General features: G+C 51.6%; 1 protein-coding gene across 1 annotated transcript; it reads left to right on the top strand.

Annotated features, from left to right (window-relative positions):
* The first annotated feature begins 2,986 nt into the window (after positions 1-2,986).
* On the top strand, positions 2,987-5,733 carry Acta1 (actin alpha 1, skeletal muscle). Its single transcript, XM_004659681.2, has 7 exons — positions 2,987-3,009; positions 3,881-4,021; positions 4,117-4,441; positions 4,521-4,682; positions 4,826-5,017; positions 5,134-5,315; positions 5,398-5,733. The coding sequence occupies exons 2-7, from the start codon at positions 3,893-3,895 to the stop codon at positions 5,539-5,541; spliced, it is 1,134 nt and encodes a 377-aa protein (XP_004659738.1). The 5' UTR covers positions 2,987-3,009; positions 3,881-3,892; the 3' UTR covers positions 5,542-5,733.
* Positions 5,734-17,366: the final 11,633 nt, after the last annotated feature.

Genomic DNA, 17,366 nt, shown 5'->3' with positions numbered 1-17,366 from the left:
GCACCACCCACATTCCCCAAGGAGGAGGGTCGCTGAGGGGGGGGGCCGGGGATGGACATGGAGGACATGGAGGAGGCTAAGGATGGTGCCAACACACTGTGGTGGTTTGAGTCAGGTGTCCCCCATAAACTTAGGTGTTCCTACTGCTAGGTTCCCAGCTGATGGATATTTGGGAATTAAGGCCTCCTGGAGGGAGTGTATTGTTGGGGGCGGGCTTATGGGCTTTATAGCCAGTTTCCCCATGCCAGTGTTGGGAACACCCTCCTGTTGCTGTGGTCCACTTTATGTTGGCCAGGGGGTGATGTCCACCCTCTGCTCATGCCATCATTTTCCCCTGCCATCGTGGAGCTTCCCCTCGAGCCTGTAAGCCAAAATAAATCTCTTTTTCCCAGAAGCGGCTCTTGGTTGGGTGATTTTGACCAGCAATGTGAGCCGGGCTGCCACACACTGTTTCTACTGTACACGCTTTACCAGAGAAACAGTGTGACCCTGAATCTCCTCCCTGTCTGTGTGGCTGCTCCCTGCTTTATGTTACGTGGTTAGTGCAGCCATATGCACAAGCATCCCCGAACAAACAGCTTTGTGTTATACATTTGAACTTAAAAAAATATATTTATTTATTTATTATTTATTTGAGAGAGAGAAGGACTAGAGAGATGGCTTACCAGATAAGGCGCTTGACTGGGAAGCCTAATAGCTAATGTTCAAATCTCCAGGTTCCCCGTACTCCAAGCACATGCGCACAAGGGGGCACACGCACCTGGAGTTCATTTGCAGTGGCTGAAGGCCCTGGTGCACCCATTCTCTCTCTGCCTCCTCTATCCTCTCTGTCTCTCTCGAAGAAAAGGAGGGGGGAAGGGAAGGGAAGAAAGGAGGGCAGAAATGTATGACTTCATTCAGATGCCCTCTTGACCTTCCAGAATTTTCCTACTACTCCCTGAGTTGGTGAAAGCAAAGTGGCAGCATGGGTGCCAGGTGACCGGCAGGCCCAATATGCACCAGCGCAGGTGTGGGCAGTGAGTGCCCATCTGCCCTGCTCACCTAGCACCTGCTAGGTGCTGTGCCAGGTCTCCTGTAGCTAGTGGATGGTAGCTCATGGTCCGCTTTGGATTGCTGACCGTCAGGCTGAGCTGAGAAAACACCTGTGGAACAGGCGAGCACGGCAGTGAGCAGGGTGTTTGGGGCAGTAGTGACACCCTGCCCTCTTTGAGGTGTCCAGGGACACCTGCACTTTTCTTCCTACCTTCAAGGTCCTAATGTAAGTGCCTTCCCGAAGCTGAGGCTGTCCGTGCCGTTCACTGCTGCTAGCTTTTATTCTGGCACCTCCAGTGCCTCCTGACGCGGCATCTAAAGGGCTATTTGTCACTTAGTCCCAAGTAACTAGAAAGTTAAAAGACAAAGTCACAGCTGGGTCCACTGAGCCTGGCTGTGCCGCTCGGTACGGTTTGGGAGGAGCTTCATGGGGTAGGCATGCTGGGGCCTCAGAGGACCCGCACCTGTCCCAGCTGCCCAGTTCCATGACCAAAAGCGAATAGCAACTATTTTAGGAATGCTTAAGCCATCAGAAAAATGAATGGCTCCATGGTGGCTCATGCCATGGCTCTGGTACACCCCTCAGCACATCTCCTAGTTGGTCACAAAACAACCTTGGGCTTCTTGATCCCTCTCCTTGCCCAAATGGAGACAGGCGCCGAGATGTGACCTCCACTGACCCCACCCCAGCTCATTCCACCTTCCATATGTAGCTCCTACTCCTAGAAACCCAAAAGGCAGAGCCTCATCTGTCAGCAGTATAAATAGAGCCTGCGCAGGCCTGGCAGGCGGTGTCTCCAAGGTGGTCAGAAGCAGTGAGCCTGGCGGGCATCAGCCTCTAAATATAAAGATGAGTCTGTCGGGCCTCTGTGGGGGGAGCTGAGGTTGGGCTCCAGCACAAGGTCTTGGTCCTCCTTAGCAAGGACACCCATCACCACCTTTGTCTACCTCAGCGCCCTCCAGGCTCCCCAAGTCCCAGTTGTGACCCTTCTTTCAGACCCAGCAGAGGGACATTCAGCGTCACCAAGGAGGTGGTGGGAAGGACATATCCTCAGTCCAGTCAAAAGGACAGGCGGCCTGTCCTGCATTTAGGGACCCCTCTCACTCTGACCCTAACTGTCTACACGACAGCACTGAGAAGAGACAGCTCCAGTACGCTGGCCCCAAGCCCCAAGAGGCCAGGTCTGTGCAACCCCTCCCGTCAACACCCCCCTCCTTCCACCAGTTGTCAGTCTGGTGACAGCTGCATGTCCTGTGTGGCGGCCTCAGGGTGGAGGAGGGGCTGGCTTGGGTCTAACCTCTGGGCTGGGGAGCTCTCTGGGGTGGGAGAGAAGGGGTAGTCTCGCCTTCCGTCTCCGCCTAGGGCTTCTCCGTCTTCCCAACTCACCTGTCCATAGGACTTACCTGACCCCCTTCCCCCCTCACACACCAGAACTGTACACCTGGACTTGGTGGCCTAAGTAGAGAACCCAGAAATGGGGTGCAATGTGGGAGACCAGTGGTCAGGTAGCTCCCAAGCACCCCATATGCCCAGGGTGGATGGGTAGGAAGATCTTTGAAACAGGTGCAGTTTGCAGAGCGCAGACCGGCCACCAGCAAGCACAGTGACCTCTGCCCCAGCCCATCCCTTTGGCAAGGCATCCGGTGTTGGGAGGGGCAGATGGCTCAGGAGACTCCATATACGGCCCGGTCTGAGCTACCTGGGCCAGGGCCAGTCCGCTCCTTCTTTGGTCAGTGCAGGGCACCCAGGCGGGGGCCCAGGCTAGGAACCAGCTGAAGGAGGGGACTCTAGTGCCCACACCCAAATATGGCTTGGGAAGGGCAGCGACATTCCTGCGGGGTGGTGTGGAGAAAGCTCCCACGGGCTATATAAAACCTGAGCAAGGGGACATACGGTCACGCAGCGGACAGCCTCGCTTCCCTCCCGCGGCAACCAGGGCCTGAGCCAGAGAGCAGCAGGTGTAGCCACCCACCCAGGTAGGGTGGGGGTGGGGAGGCTCACAGAGGGTGACTAGAGCCCAGGGCCAGAGCAGGGTCTTTTAGCATCAGACCTGTGCCTGGCAGTGCACCTTAGCTCCAGAGTCAGTGTTGTTTTTTAAAGACCATGGGTTCTGGAATTTCTTCAGCCTTTTAGGTCAACTCACCAGACCTTTAGTATTTTTCCTGGGATGGCAGTGTTCCTTGTCCTTCCTCTTCCTCTTCCTCTTCCTTTTTTTTTTTTTTTTAACCCCTCCTGGCTCTACCACTGACTGAGCTATGCCCAGCCTTTGGCTTGGGCTGTTTCTAGGTTCTCCCTTCATTCCTCCACCCCCCTCATCCGATCCAAGCCCTTGAGATGAGAGGCCAATGCTCGCTGTTCCCCCCAAGTACAGCTCTAGCCCCAGGAGACTGATTTGAAGGCGTGCTTTAGGGGAGATTCAGGGTTGCCTTAGCTCTGGGGAAGCTCCCTCCCTGTCTACCCCCAGCTTGAGCCCCAGGGCAGCAAGGGCCAGTCTGAGAGCAGAGACAGGCGGGAGTGCCACCTGAGGGTAGGGAAGGCTATGGATGTCCCAGCTGGCGGCTCCTCTGTAGTTGGGACGCTAGCACCCTTCCGTGAGCATGTCGCTGTCTCGGTGGCCAGGCAGGTGGGCAGCCAGGCCTCGATGCTTCCTTCACGGAATGGGATTGGGAGGCCAAGAATACAGCCCCCAGCTCCGGAGTGGGTGACCTACAGCGAAGGCCTCAGCAAAAGCGCAGCCCTGCGCCCCAGGAGAAGAGCCTCTGGCCGCAGAGGAAAGGGGGGCTGGGTGGGTCTCGCCTCGGCCTCGTCGTTCCGGCGCTCAACTCCGCGGTGGCCTTGTCCTTGCAGAAACCAGACACCATGTGCGACGAAGACGAGACCACCGCCCTTGTGTGCGACAATGGCTCGGGCTTGGTGAAGGCCGGCTTTGCCGGGGATGACGCCCCCAGGGCAGTGTTCCCGTCCATCGTGGGCCGCCCTCGACACCAGGTCAGCTGCTCGGCGGGGGAGGGAGCCGGCAAGTGTGCGGAGTGGAGGCTGGCGCTGCCCGTCGGTGACCGGGCGTCTCGTGTCTCCCCCCGCAGGGCGTCATGGTGGGCATGGGTCAGAAGGACTCCTACGTGGGCGACGAGGCCCAGAGCAAGAGAGGCATCCTGACCCTGAAGTACCCCATCGAGCACGGCATCATCACCAACTGGGACGACATGGAGAAGATCTGGCACCACACCTTCTACAATGAGCTGCGCGTGGCCCCCGAGGAGCACCCGACCCTGCTCACCGAGGCCCCCCTGAACCCCAAGGCCAACCGCGAGAAGATGACGCAGATCATGTTCGAGACCTTCAACGTGCCCGCCATGTACGTGGCCATCCAGGCCGTGCTGTCGCTCTACGCCTCCGGCCGTACCACCGGTGAGTGCCGCCTCGCCCCGCCCCGCCCCGGCCCGCGACCCCGGTCCCGGCCCCTAACGCCCCGCTCCGCCCGCCGCAGGGATCGTGCTGGACTCCGGCGACGGCGTCACCCACAACGTGCCCATCTACGAGGGCTACGCCCTGCCTCACGCCATCATGCGCCTGGACTTGGCCGGCCGCGACCTCACGGACTATCTGATGAAGATCCTCACCGAGCGTGGCTACTCCTTCGTGACCACGGGTGCGCGCCCCACCCCGCACCCCACACCGTATCCGCACCCCGCATCCTGCACCCCGTATCCACACCCCGCATCCTTGGCGCGCGCTCGGGACCCCCCCCCCCGGCCCCGCGCTGACGTCGCCCCGCTGCCTCTGCCCCTGCAGCTGAGCGCGAGATCGTGCGCGACATCAAGGAGAAGCTGTGCTACGTGGCCCTGGACTTCGAGAACGAGATGGCCACCGCCGCCTCCTCCTCCTCCCTGGAGAAGAGCTACGAGCTGCCCGACGGTCAGGTCATCACCATCGGCAACGAGCGCTTCCGCTGCCCGGAGACGCTCTTCCAGCCCTCCTTCATCGGTGAGCCCGGGCCACCCGCCCCCCGTGCCCAGGGTCCCCGCGCCCGCGCCGTCGGTGCCCCCCGCGGGGCGCACGCCTGCGTCTCTGTTCACACCGCCCCTCCCCGCGACCCCCAGGCATGGAGTCGGCGGGGATCCACGAGACCACCTACAACAGCATCATGAAGTGCGACATCGACATCAGGAAGGACCTGTACGCCAACAACGTCATGTCAGGGGGCACCACCATGTACCCCGGCATCGCTGACCGCATGCAGAAGGAGATCACGGCTCTGGCCCCCAGCACCATGAAGATCAAGGTGGGCGCCGCCCCGGGAGGGGGGCGGTGGGGACGCCCGGGGGCGCCGGGGACTCCTGCGCCTGACGCCCTCGTCTTTGCAGATCATCGCCCCCCCTGAGCGGAAGTACTCCGTGTGGATCGGCGGCTCCATCCTGGCCTCGCTGTCCACCTTCCAGCAGATGTGGATCACCAAGCAGGAGTACGACGAGGCCGGGCCCTCCATCGTGCACCGCAAATGCTTCTAGGCGCGCCGGCTCCGCGTGCGCCCTCTCCTCAGGACGACAGGTGCTCGGCCACCGCTCCTGCGCCGCCCCGGGCCCGCACCTGTTTCTAACGTGTACAGACCTTGACCCGGTTTACCTCATTTTGTTATTTTTAAAACAAAGCCCTGTGGAAGGAAGTGGGAAACTTGAAGCATTAAAGCCATCCGTTCTGTTTTGCTGCCAAGAACTGTTTGTTGTCTTTTTTTTTTTACTACTGGGGGGGGGGAGTAGGAAGAGGGACCCACCTCCTACCCTCACTTGTCACAGGTCTCCAAATGAATGAGCCCCTGAGACACAGGGGTCTCCCTGGGACACAGACACGCACGCACACGCACAGTTGTTCACTCCGTATCAAATCTCTTCCCCACCAAGAGTCCCGCCGTGGCCTGCCTCGCCGCTGGGTGTGTGCCAAGGCATCTCCCTGGCTCAGCACAGCTCCGCGGTCGCCCCCATAGCCGCCGCCCGACGGGCGCTGACCGTGGTGCTGCCCCAAGCGAGACTCCCAGCGCGGCTCAGCAGTTGGCAGCCTCGCCCTATACACTCTCACCCCGCGCTGAATTTAACGGAATGCGTCCAACTCTGCATAGAATGAGCCAGTGTTAACAGTCACCTTCCCGTCCACACGGGCAAGTCCTTTGCGTAGCCCACACCAGGTACTGGTGGCAGGAAGTAGCATCCTTCTTACCGCAGCTGAGGAGTCACGGGGTGGGAGGGGGTCAAGGAAGGAGGACCTGCAGTCTCCAGAAAAAAAAAAAAAAAAAAAAAAAGAGGAGGCAGCTAAATGCGGCTAGCAGTAAGTAAATCCAGGGCAGGCAAACCCAGGCCCACACGAAAGGAGAAATAATACTTCTATTCAGTCGTTGTTTAATCCACCCAGAGCCCTGAGCATGCTAGACAAGCACTCCACTGCTGAGTGCACCCCAGCCACCCCACGTGTGTATGGATGTCAGTCTTTGTGAGGGCAGAGAGGAGAGAGAATAGGAATGGGCCTCTTGCCCCTACAAAGGAATTCCAGATGCATGCACCACTTTGTGCGTCTGGCTTTATGTGGTTATTGTGGAATCAAACCCAGGCTAGCACGTTTTGCAAGCAACTGCCTTACACTGCCGACCCACCTCCACAGCCCACACAGATCGGATCTGTAAGCTTCAAATAAATTCCCTTCCTCCATAACTGTGCCTGGTTTGGAAGTTCATCCCAGAGACGTGGGCTGTCGGCTACAATTCCCTCCATGGGACCTGAGCCCTTGGTGTAGTGTTATATAGAAAGGCGTGAGTCTAAAAGAACAAAGCAGAGACAGGAGGATTGTGGTGGTTTGATTCAGGTGTCCCCCATAAACTTAGGTGTTTTGAATGCTAGGTTTCCAGCTGATGGATATTTGGGAATTAATGCCTCCTGGAGGGAGTGTATTGTTGGGGGTGGGCTTATGGGTATTAAAGCCAGTTTCCCCATGCCAGTGTTTGGCACACCCTCCTGTTGCTGTGTCCCACCTTATGTTGGCCAGGGGGTAATGTCCACCCTCTGCTCATGTCATCGTTTCCCCCTGTCATCGTGGAGCTTCCCCTCGAGCCTGTAAGCCAAAATAAATCTCTTTTTCCCAGAAGCTGCTCTTGGTTGAGTGATTTCTACCAGCAATGCGAACCGGACTGCAACAAGGATCGCCATGAATTTGAGGCCAATCTGAGACTAGATACCGAATTCCAGATTAGCCTGAGCTAGAGTGAGACCCCACCTCAAAAAAAAAAAAAAAAAAAAAAGAACAAACAACCAAACAAACAAACAAAGAAAAGAAAAGAACAAAACAAAAACCTAGAATATACACAAACATTGGTTCAAGGTGGGGAGAGAATCAATAGCTTCCAGCAGGTATCATATGCCTACTGGAATAAAGTTACTGCCCATTAACCAGAGAGCCACTGTACTTGCCACTCCCTCAGTATTGGTTGGGGGGGGGGGCAAGAAAGGGGCTGGAACGATGGCTTAGTGGTTAAGGCACTTGTTTGCAAAGCCAAAGGACCCAAGTTTGATTCCCCAGGACCCAAGTAAGCCAGACGCACAAGGTGGCACATGCATCTGGAGTTTATTTGCAGTAGCTGGATGCTCTGGTGTGCACACACTGAATGTGGTTGTGTGCAATGCCAGCACACTCGAGAGTGAGGTAGGGTCTGAACTCACGTAAACCAAATGGTGGTGCATGTGTCTGGAGTTCGTTTGCAGTGGCTAGATGCCCTGACACACCATTCTCTACCTCCCCCACCTCTCTCTTTATTTTATTTTATTTTATTTTACTTTATTTTATTTATTTGAGAGAGAAAGGGGCAGAAAGAGAGAGAGAGAATGAGAATGGGTGTGTCAGGGCCTTCAGCCCCTGCAAACGGACTCCAGATGCATGTGCCCACTTGTGCATCTGGCTAATGTGGGTCCTGGAAAATCAAACCTGCGTCCTTTAGCTTTGCAGGCAAGTGCTCTAACTGCCAAGCCATTCCAGCTTTACTTTTATACATTTATTTGAGAAGGAAAGAGAAAGAGGGAGAGAGAGAATGGGCACACCAGGGCTTCCAGGCACTGTAATGAACTCCAGACACATATATCACCTGTGAATCTGGTTTACATGGGTCCTGGGAAGTCAAATCAAAATCAAAATGGGTTCTTTGGCTTTGCAGGCAAGTGCCTTAACTGCTAAGCCATCTCTCCAGCCTCCCTTCTCTCTCTGCTTCTCTCTTTCTCTCATAAATAAATAAAAATAATTTTTAAAAAACATAAAAATTTTGCCTTTGAAAATAAAGTAAAAGAATCCAATAAAGCACTATTCTAATGATTTTTAAAAAAGAAAGAAAATAAAGTAAAAGAGAGCTGGGAGTGGCGGCACACGCCTTTAATCCCAGCACTTGGGGAGCAGAGGTAGGAGGATCACAGAGAGTTTGAGACCACCCTGAGACTACATAGTGAATTCCAGGTCATCCTGAGCTAGAGTGAGACCCTACCTCGAAAACCCAAAATAAATAAATAAACAAATGAAGTAAAAGAAACACACACACACAAAAACTGGGCATGGGTGGTGCATGCCTTTAATCCCAGCACTTGGGAGGCAGAGGTAGGAGGATCACTGTGTGTTTGAGGCCACCCTGAGACTACATAGTGAATTTCAGGTCAGCCTGTACTAGAGTGAGAGCCTACCTCAAATAAATAAATAGGTAAATAAATAAATAAAGTAAAATGAATAAAAAAAAAACCCAAACTAATAGCAGGCATGGGGGCACATGCCTTTAATCCTATCACTGGGTTGGGGTAGGAGGATTGTTATGAATTCCAGGTCAGCCTGGGCTAGAGTGAAATCTTGCTTCAAAAAAATCAAAAAGAGTCAGATGTGGTGAATGTCTTTAATCTCAGCACTCGGGAGGTAGAGGTAGGAGAATTGTTGTAAGTTCAAGGCCAGCCTGAGACTACATAGTGAATTCTAGGTCTAGGTCAGACTGGACTAGAGTGAGATCCTATATCAAAGAAAAATCAAAAAAGAAAGAAAAATGAAAAATGATGTGTTTTCCTAAAGAAGAGCAGAAAGAGGACGAGCAGGGGAAGAAGGAAAATTAGCTGCAAGACGAAGTCCTCTTCAGGCCTCTAATTGAGCAGTGAGAGGAGCCAGCCCCGTTAGTAACAAGCTGTGTTCAGGAATTTCAAGGTACTACTGCAGGCAGCCAAGGGTGACCAAAGCACTGCTTCACATCAGAATAGTAGAGTAGTAGTAAAAAATAAATAAATTTTAAAAACTACAACAAAACTCCACAGTCTATATTCCTTAAAAAGAAAAAAAGAAGGGGCTGGAGAGATGGCTTAGCAGTTAAGTGCTTGCCTGTGAAGCCTAAGGACCCTGGTTCGAGGCTTGATTTCCCCAGGATCCCCGTAAGCCAGATGCACAAGGTGGTGCACGCATCTGTAGTTTGTTTGCAGTGGCTGGAGGCCCTGGCGTGCCCATTCTCTATCTATCTGCCTTTTTCTCTCTCTGTCTGTCTGTTGCTCTCATATAAATACATAAAAGTAAATGAAAATATATTTTAAAAATAAAGAAGAAAGCAGTCATGCCTTCTCAGAGATGCCATCGCACCTCTGCAGTACTGCCCGCCTTGTCCTTGGAGGCCTGAGGAGGTCTGCCTCAAGCCCAAGCCCTGTTGGGCGTGTGCGTGCGTACGTGCGTGCGTGTGTGCACATGTGCGTGCGTGTGTGTTAAGCTGTTGTCTTTGCCTGGGTCTAAATATGCACCAACTCTGACCAGACCCTAGGAGGACAGAGCACCAGCGGGGAAGCCTGGAGCCTTGCAGCTGAAACCCCTGTACCATCTGTCCACAAATCACCAAAAAAGAAACAGGGCAAAACAGACAAAGGAATCAGGTCACAGTGATGAATCACCACACAGCTTTGATGGGTAGGACAATGATTTCCTTCTGCTTCTTTTTTTTTTTTTTTTTTTTTTTTTTTTTTTTTTTTTTTGAGACAGGCTCATCTCACTCTAGTCCAGGCTGGCCTTGAACTCACAGAGGTCCTCCTACGTTAGCCTCCTGAGTAATGGAATTAAAGACATGCAGCACTACCATGCCTGACTCTTCTGAATTTTTGTTGTTGTTTTTGTTTTTGTTTTTTTGAGGTAGGGTCTCACTCTAGCCCAGGATGACCTAGAATTCACTATGTAGTCTCAGGGTGGCCTCGAACTCATGGCAATCCTCCTATCTCTGCCTCCCAAGTGCTGGGATTAAAGGCGTTGCTACCACACCTGGCTTCTGATTTTTTTTTTTTTGGCTTCTGATTTTTTAAATTTATTTACTTATTTACTTATTGAATGATTGATTTATTTTACAGAGGAAGAGGGAGAGAGAGAATGGGTGCGCCAGGGCATCCAACTGCTGCAAATGAACTCCAGACGCATGTGCCCTTTTGTGCATCTGGCTAAAGTGTGTCCTGGGGAATCAAACCTGGGTCCTTTGGCTTTGCAGGCAAACACCTTAACCACTAAGCCATCTCTCCAACCCCAAGTTATATACTTTCAATGTATGATGGTACAAAGTACACATTTCCATTGCTATAAGAAAGGCATAACAAGGAGAGACTGAACCAATGCAAAATAAATAACCATCAAGCAAACACCAAACATGTGCGGTTCATACTGCTGAAGACTCCACATGACTAGGCTGCAGGTCACGGAGAAATCAAGCTGCAACTGAGCTGAAAACCTCCTTCCTGTAGATCAGCTGACAGAAAGCTGGAAAAAGCCACAGTGCTTGCAGCCCTATTGCAGAGAGAAGTCCTCAGTGGAGATAAGCAACAGTGGTCACTTAAGTTTGGCCAGCCAGGCCAAATGAGCCAATGGGTGCAATAGTGGCATGTCTGTTATGGGGGAAACCAACTGGACTGGAGGCCCGCTCTATGGGACGGAATACATGCTTGATATTGAAAACCTATGATAGGGGAGGTCATGAGCCTGAGGGGTGTAACACCTGCTGGTGTATGGTTAAATGCATATATTATGTAAGCATTTCTCTTACCATTCATACCCTTCAGTCTAATGCTCTCCCAACTGAGCTATTTCAGCTGTTAACATTCATACCCTTATATTAATGCTACTCTCACTTTTGGTAGAGAAGCTTCTCTTTTCAGATGGCAGTGACTGCTGAGATGATTCATAGGGACCATAGTGCTGAGGGGAAGTGGCAGAGGAGTTTTAGGCAGGGAAGCATCTCCATCACACCTTCCAAGGCTCAGGGTCCATTGCGGAAGAGGCAGCATTCGGAAGGTAAGAACCAAAGCAAAGTAGAACTGCTTACAATGCACTCTTCCAGACACAAAATGGCCTGCATACCCACGACCTCGCAGTGCCTGGAACTACCTACACGAGACCCTCATAATAGGAGGAAAAGATGATGACATCAGAATAAAAGAGAGACTGATTGAGAGGGGGAGGGGAATGATGAAGAGTGGATTTGTGAAGGAGAAAGCAGGGGAGGGAATTATCATATTTTATTGTCTATAATTATGGAAGTTGTCAATAAAAAAGAAAGAAAAGGGCTGGGGAAATGGCTAAACAGTTAAGGCATTTGCCTGAGAAGCCTAAGGACCCTGCTTCAATTCCCCAGGACCCACATAAGCCAGATGCACAAGGGAGTGCATGGGTCTGAAATTTGTTTGCAGTGGCTGGAGGCCACTGGCGCGCCCATTCTCTTTTTCTCTCTGCCTCTTCCTCTGTCTCTCTCTCAAATAAATAAATAAATAAAATATATTTTTAGAAAAAGATAGAAAAATATCTGTAGTTTAATTCCAACATTCATTACCAGTGATGAAGTCTCTTGATTTTACAATTGTGCCCCTCAAGCTGGGCTGTGTAGCCAGGGAAAACTTTCATCCTGAGCCAATAGCATTGCCACCCTGAGACTACATAGTGAACTCCAGGTCAGCCTGAGCTAGAGTGAAATCCTACCTACCTCAAAAAAACAATTTTTTTTTAATAAAAAAAAGAATGATGGGCTGGAGAGATGGCTTAGCAGTTAAGCGCTTGCCTGTGAAGCCTAAGGACCCCGGTTCGAGGCTCGGTTCCCCAGGTCCCACGTTAGCCAGATGCACAAGGGGGTGCACGCGTCTGGAGTTCGTTTGCAGAGGCTGGAAGCCCTGGCGCGCCCATTCTCTCTCTCCCTCTATCTGTCTTTCTCTCTGTGTCTGTCGCTCTCAAATAAATAAATTTAAAAAAAAAAAAAGAATGATGTGGAAAGACATTGACCTGATGCAAACTGGAGGGCAGGTTAGGGGAGAGCAGGGTGGCCTCGGGGAGATAGTACGGACCCTGTGACTCGGGTCTCAACCCTTTTACTTTCCCTTCAGTCCACGGTGCTGTGGGGCTGGCAGGACCGGTCAGTGGGACTGGAATGTTCTGGGCAGAAAACCACAGAGGATGAGAGCTCCCCCCGGGTTATCTCTCCAGTGTCTTGTACACAAACTTGGGGAAATATGAAATGGTAAATATCTTGGAAAAACCTTCTCAAAAATAGCCCTGTTTCACTCGTAACCTGCTTAGTGAAGAGCGAGAGGCAGAGGGAAAGAGGGAAGGAGGAGAGTCAAAGTAGCTGGACCGGGGAAACACTGAGTGAGGGGAAAGAGGGCATTGGGGAGGGATGGAGGGAGGAGAGGGGAGGGGAGGGGAAGGGAGAGGAGAGCAAGGCAGCTGTCTGTGGAGCCCTCCACCAGTCGGCCTGGCTCGGTGAGTCACCAAGCAGCACCCACTGCCTGCCTCTATTTTTATATCAGCGCCTGCTCATATCTGATGTTAAATAAGCCTTCCAGCTGGTGGAGGGGAATCTGAAGGCACAGGGCAAGGGCTGAGGGAAGCATTTGAACACCAAACTGGAATTGCAAAGCAATCCCTCTCTCGTATTAGGAGCTCTGTGCCTTTTCAATACCTAGGCACGTGAAGCTAATTGCTGTATGAGGTTGAGGAGCTGCCAGCCCTTGGCATCATCAGTGGCTCTTGGAATGGACTAGAGAATCTATCAGAACAGCAGTGGGCTGGGGTCTCCAAGGCAGCTTCCGGAAGGGATCAGGGAACCCATGTGCCAGGGCTCCTAACTGTGCAGCAGCATGGGCAAGGGATGGACCAGAAGCAAACAGTAGAACCTCAAACACATGCCCCATCCCACCCCGCAGACTGCCATTTTGGAAGGGGTGGTGTCTTGTACAAATTGTTCATGTCTGTGAACCTCCACCCCGCCATCTGTAAAGACCACGCCCAGCTTTGCAGCTTGGAGATGGTAGAAACTGGCACGGGGGGGGGGGGGCTGGAGAGATGGCTTAGTGGTTAAGCGCTTGCCTGAGAAGCCTAAGGACCCCGGTTCGAGGCTTGATTCCCCAGGACCCACGTAGCCAGATGCACAAGGGGGCGCACGCGTCTGGAGTTCGTTTGCAGAGGCTGGAGGCCCTGGCGCGCCCATTCTCTGTATCTATTTGCCTCTTTCTCTCTCTCTCTGTCACTCTCAAATAAATAAAAACAAAAAAAAAATTTTGAAAAAAAAAAAAAAGAAACTGGCACGGGGGAACTCAGGTGCTTGTTAGCAGTGCTAAGAGGGTCCTGCCTGGGCCAGTCCCTCCACTTGCTGTGCCTAGTTGACCAGTGGCCCAGACCTTCCATGGTGACACTATTGTCCTTTCTTGGCCTAATGATGGGCACATAAGCCTTTCCAAGGTCATTGACAGTGTTCAAGGGCAAGAGGTATGCTGCTCTGTCACTTGGTCAACACTGGAATTCATCTGGGTTTAGTCTTTTGTGGGTTTTCTTTCTTTCTTTCAAGTTTTTTTTTTTTTTTTTTTTTTTTTTGAGGTAGGGTCTTGCTCTGGCTCAGGCTGACCTGGAATTCACTATGGAGTCTCAGGGTGGCCTTGAACTCATGGTGATCCTCCTACCTCTGCCTCTGGAGTTCTGGGATTAAAGGCATGTGCCACCATGCTTGGCAGTTTTCTATTTTGTTTGTGTGTGTTTGGGTTTTATTTTCTTGCTTATTTGTTGCTTTGTTTTAACTGTCCTGGGGATGGAACTCAGGCCTTGAGCCTGCTAAGAAAGCTTCACCAATGAACAACACCCCACAGCCCAAGGGTTCAGTCTCTTGTCCTAGAGAAGTACAGATGCCTTTAACTCCCCAGCGCTGCCGAGGTCACACACGCTTGGCCAGTCGGCCGCTGTTGACACGCCTTATGTCGCCTCCTACCTGCAGGCTGCTCCGGGGGGTGGGGAGACTTCTCCCCCCCGCGCCAAAGAGATCAAGAAGATCCTGGACAGTGTGGGCCTCGAGGCTGGTGATGACCAGCTCAACAAGGTCATCAGTGAGCTGAACAGAAAAATATTGAAGATGTCATCGCCCAAGGTACTGGCAAGTTTGCCAGTGTGCCTGCCGGCGGGCTGCGGCTGTTGGTGCCTCCCCGGCTTTTTTTTGCAGGAAGACTCCGAGGAGTCAGATGATGACATGGGATTTGGCTTGTTTGATTAAATTCCTGATCCTCTGCAAATAAAGCCTTTTTAAAAACTATTTATTTATTTGAGAGAAAGAGGCAGAGAGAGAGAAAAAGAGAGGGAGAGAATGGGCACACCAGGGCCTCCAGCTACTGCAAACGGACTACAGATACATGCGCCTCCCTTGTGCATCTGGCTTATGTGGGTCCTAGAGAATTGAACTCGGATCCTTTGGCTTTGCAGGCAAATGCCTTAACCTCTAAGCCATCTCCCCAGCTCCAACCAGCTTTTTTTTTTTTTCAAAAAACAAACTTTTTTATTAACAACTTCCATGATTATAAAAAATATCCCATGGTAATGCCCTTCCTTCCCCCACTTTCCCCTTTGAAACTCCATTCTCCATCATATCCCCTCCCCCTCTCAATCAGTCTCTCTTTTATTTTGATTCATGATCTTTTTCTCCTATTATGATGGTCTTATGTATGTAGTGTCAGGCACTGTAAGGTCATGGATATCCAGGCCATTTTGTGTCTGGGGGGAGCATGTTGTAAGGAGTCCTACACTTCCTTTGGCTCTTACATTCTTTCTGCCACCTCTTCCGCAATAGACCCTGAGTCTGGGAAGGTGTGATAGAGATATTGCAGTGCTGAGCACTCCTGTCACTTCTTTCCAGCACCATGATGCCTTCTGAGTCATCCCAAGGTCACTGCCATCTGAAAAGAGAAGCTTCTCTACCAAAAGTGAGAGTAGCATTAACATGAACATTAGTATGAACATTAAGGGAAGTCCTTACTGGACAGTTTGATTTAGCCAGACAGCAGCAGATATTATACCCCTAGGGCTCATGACTACCCCTGCTTTAGGTTTTCAGTATCAGGGATGTGTTCCTTCCTATGGAGCGGGCCTCCAGTCCAATTAGAGGGCAGTTGGTTTCCACCATGACAGATGTGCCACTATTGCACCCATTGGCTCATTTGGCCTGGCTGGCCAATTATAAGGCTTGCAGTGTCCACTGTTGAGTATCTTCACTGGTGGTATCTCTTTCTTCCATTGAACTACATGTAGAATGACTTCTTCCAGCTTTCTGTCAGCTGGTTTACATGGAGGAGGTTATCAGCTCAGCTCCAGCAGGATTTCTCAGTGACCTTGCAGCCCAAGTATGTGGAGTCTTCAGCAATAGGGTCTTCTCATCTATTCCTGGTGGGAAACCAAGAGCCTTGGCAATGGCCTGTAATGTTTTGGGGGCATCAACTCACTGGAAGGTATCCCATCCCTGGCACTGAAAATTTTCTGGCAACAATCTATGGCTCCTGAGTGTTCCATTGTCCAAAAAAGTAGGTTTCCATATGATTTATTTATATCCTCTTAGATTTTGATTAGCCCTCCCTCCACCTTTCCTTTACTCAATCTCTTCCCCTGGCCTTACTTTGGGCCTTTTCACCCTCATTAATCTATTCTTCTACTTACAGATATACAATACCATCCTATTAAGTAACCCCCTCCCTTCCTTTCTTTTCCCAATAAAGCCTTTAAAATTTTTTTTTTGAGAGAGAGGGAAAGAGGCAGAGATAGAGAGAGAGAGAGAGAGAGATTGAGCGAGCGAGCAAATGGGCACTCCAGGGCTTCCAGCCACTGCAAATGAACTCCAGATACATGTGCCACCTTGTGCATCTGGATTACATGGGTGCTAGGTAATTAAACTTGAGTCCTTTGGCTTTGCAGGCAAGCACCTTAACCACTAAGCAATCCCACTAGCCCAAATAAAGCCTTTTTATGTATCTTGAAAGAAAGAAAAAGACAGATGAGCTCTCAGGTGATATTCCTGTGCCAGGTTCTGAGTAGCCCTGCCTCTTGCTGTTACAGTCTCTTACTAAATCATAAGGTAGGTCCGGTGTCCTCCTGCCTCATAGGTGCCCAGGAAATAAGAAGGTTCTGGATGAGGCAGGAGAAACACAGAACCTTTCCCAGCATGCTTTGGGGAGGTGAACAGCTACAACAAATGTGTGCCCTGTGTTCCCAGGAGGGATACCAGCTGCCTGATGAAGAGTCAGGGCCTTTTGGTTTGTCTTTAAGAAGTGCTCTGTGAGCCGGGCGTGGTGGGGCATGCTTTTAATCCCAGCACTTGGGAGGCAGAAGTAGGAGGATCACTGTAAATCCGAGGTCACCCTGAGACTACATAGTGAATTCCAGGTCGGCCTGCGCTACTGTGAAACCCTACCTCAAAACAACAACAACAACAAAAAAAAATACTCTGTGCTCAGAAAAAAAGATGCCTGGCCAGGCCCAATGAGGTGGAATCAGGACCCCGCCCCCCCACCAGAGCTCCAAGGCTCTGAGGCCCAGGTTCATGGCAATTCACCCTCCTGTGGCACAGCACCCCTTTCTGGAAGCTCCTGGCAGCAGCTGACCATCCTGCCTAGTCCTAACAAGAAGCAGAGGGCCTGGACACACCGGCTCCGGGTTCGCCCCTCGCCTCGGGTAAGCACAGTGTGAACTACAAGCTTGCACTGAGAGCAGCCCTGTTCGCCACTCTGGGGCTCTGTGCAGGAGCCCTGGCCCTCAACTTGACCCTCCAAAGTGCCTCTGGTGCCTGGTCCTGATGGCAAGGACTGGATTCGTACAGTACCCTCCTTCCTATGTGTGGGCATATGGGTGTGTATGCAATGTGCCTGTGTATGCAGGCACACACGTGCCATACCTCAAGTGCAGAGGTCACAGGACAATCTCAGGCATTCGAACCTCCCCTTCCACTTTGACATTGAGACAAGGCCTCTCTCCTTTTTTCTTCTTCTTCTTGCATATGTGCAGTATGAGTGTGAGGTGCATGCAT

The sequence above is a fragment of the Jaculus jaculus genome, chromosome 5 (genome assembly GCF_020740685.1).
Source record: "Jaculus jaculus isolate mJacJac1 chromosome 5, mJacJac1.mat.Y.cur, whole genome shotgun sequence".
Classification (NCBI taxonomy): Eukaryota; Metazoa; Chordata; class Mammalia; order Rodentia; family Dipodidae; genus Jaculus; species Jaculus jaculus.
Note: the sequence above shows the minus strand (reverse complement) of the source record. Positions and strands in the feature narration are given on the sequence as shown.

What these genes read in the sequence shown, in the direction of transcription:
- Acta1 (XM_004659681.2), top strand. Translation starts at nt 3,893, where the DNA reads ATGTGCGACGAAGACGAGACCACCGCCCTTGTGTGCGACAATGGCTCG. An exon ending in CTACTCCTTCGTGACCACGG is followed by an intron (nt 4,683 to 4,825) that starts GTGCGCGCCCCA and finishes CTGCCCCTGCAG; the next exon opens with CTGAGCGCGAGATCGTGCGC. An exon ending in CTTCCAGCCCTCCTTCATCG is followed by an intron (nt 5,018 to 5,133) that starts GTGAGCCCGGGC and finishes CGCGACCCCCAG; the next exon opens with GCATGGAGTCGGCGGGGATC.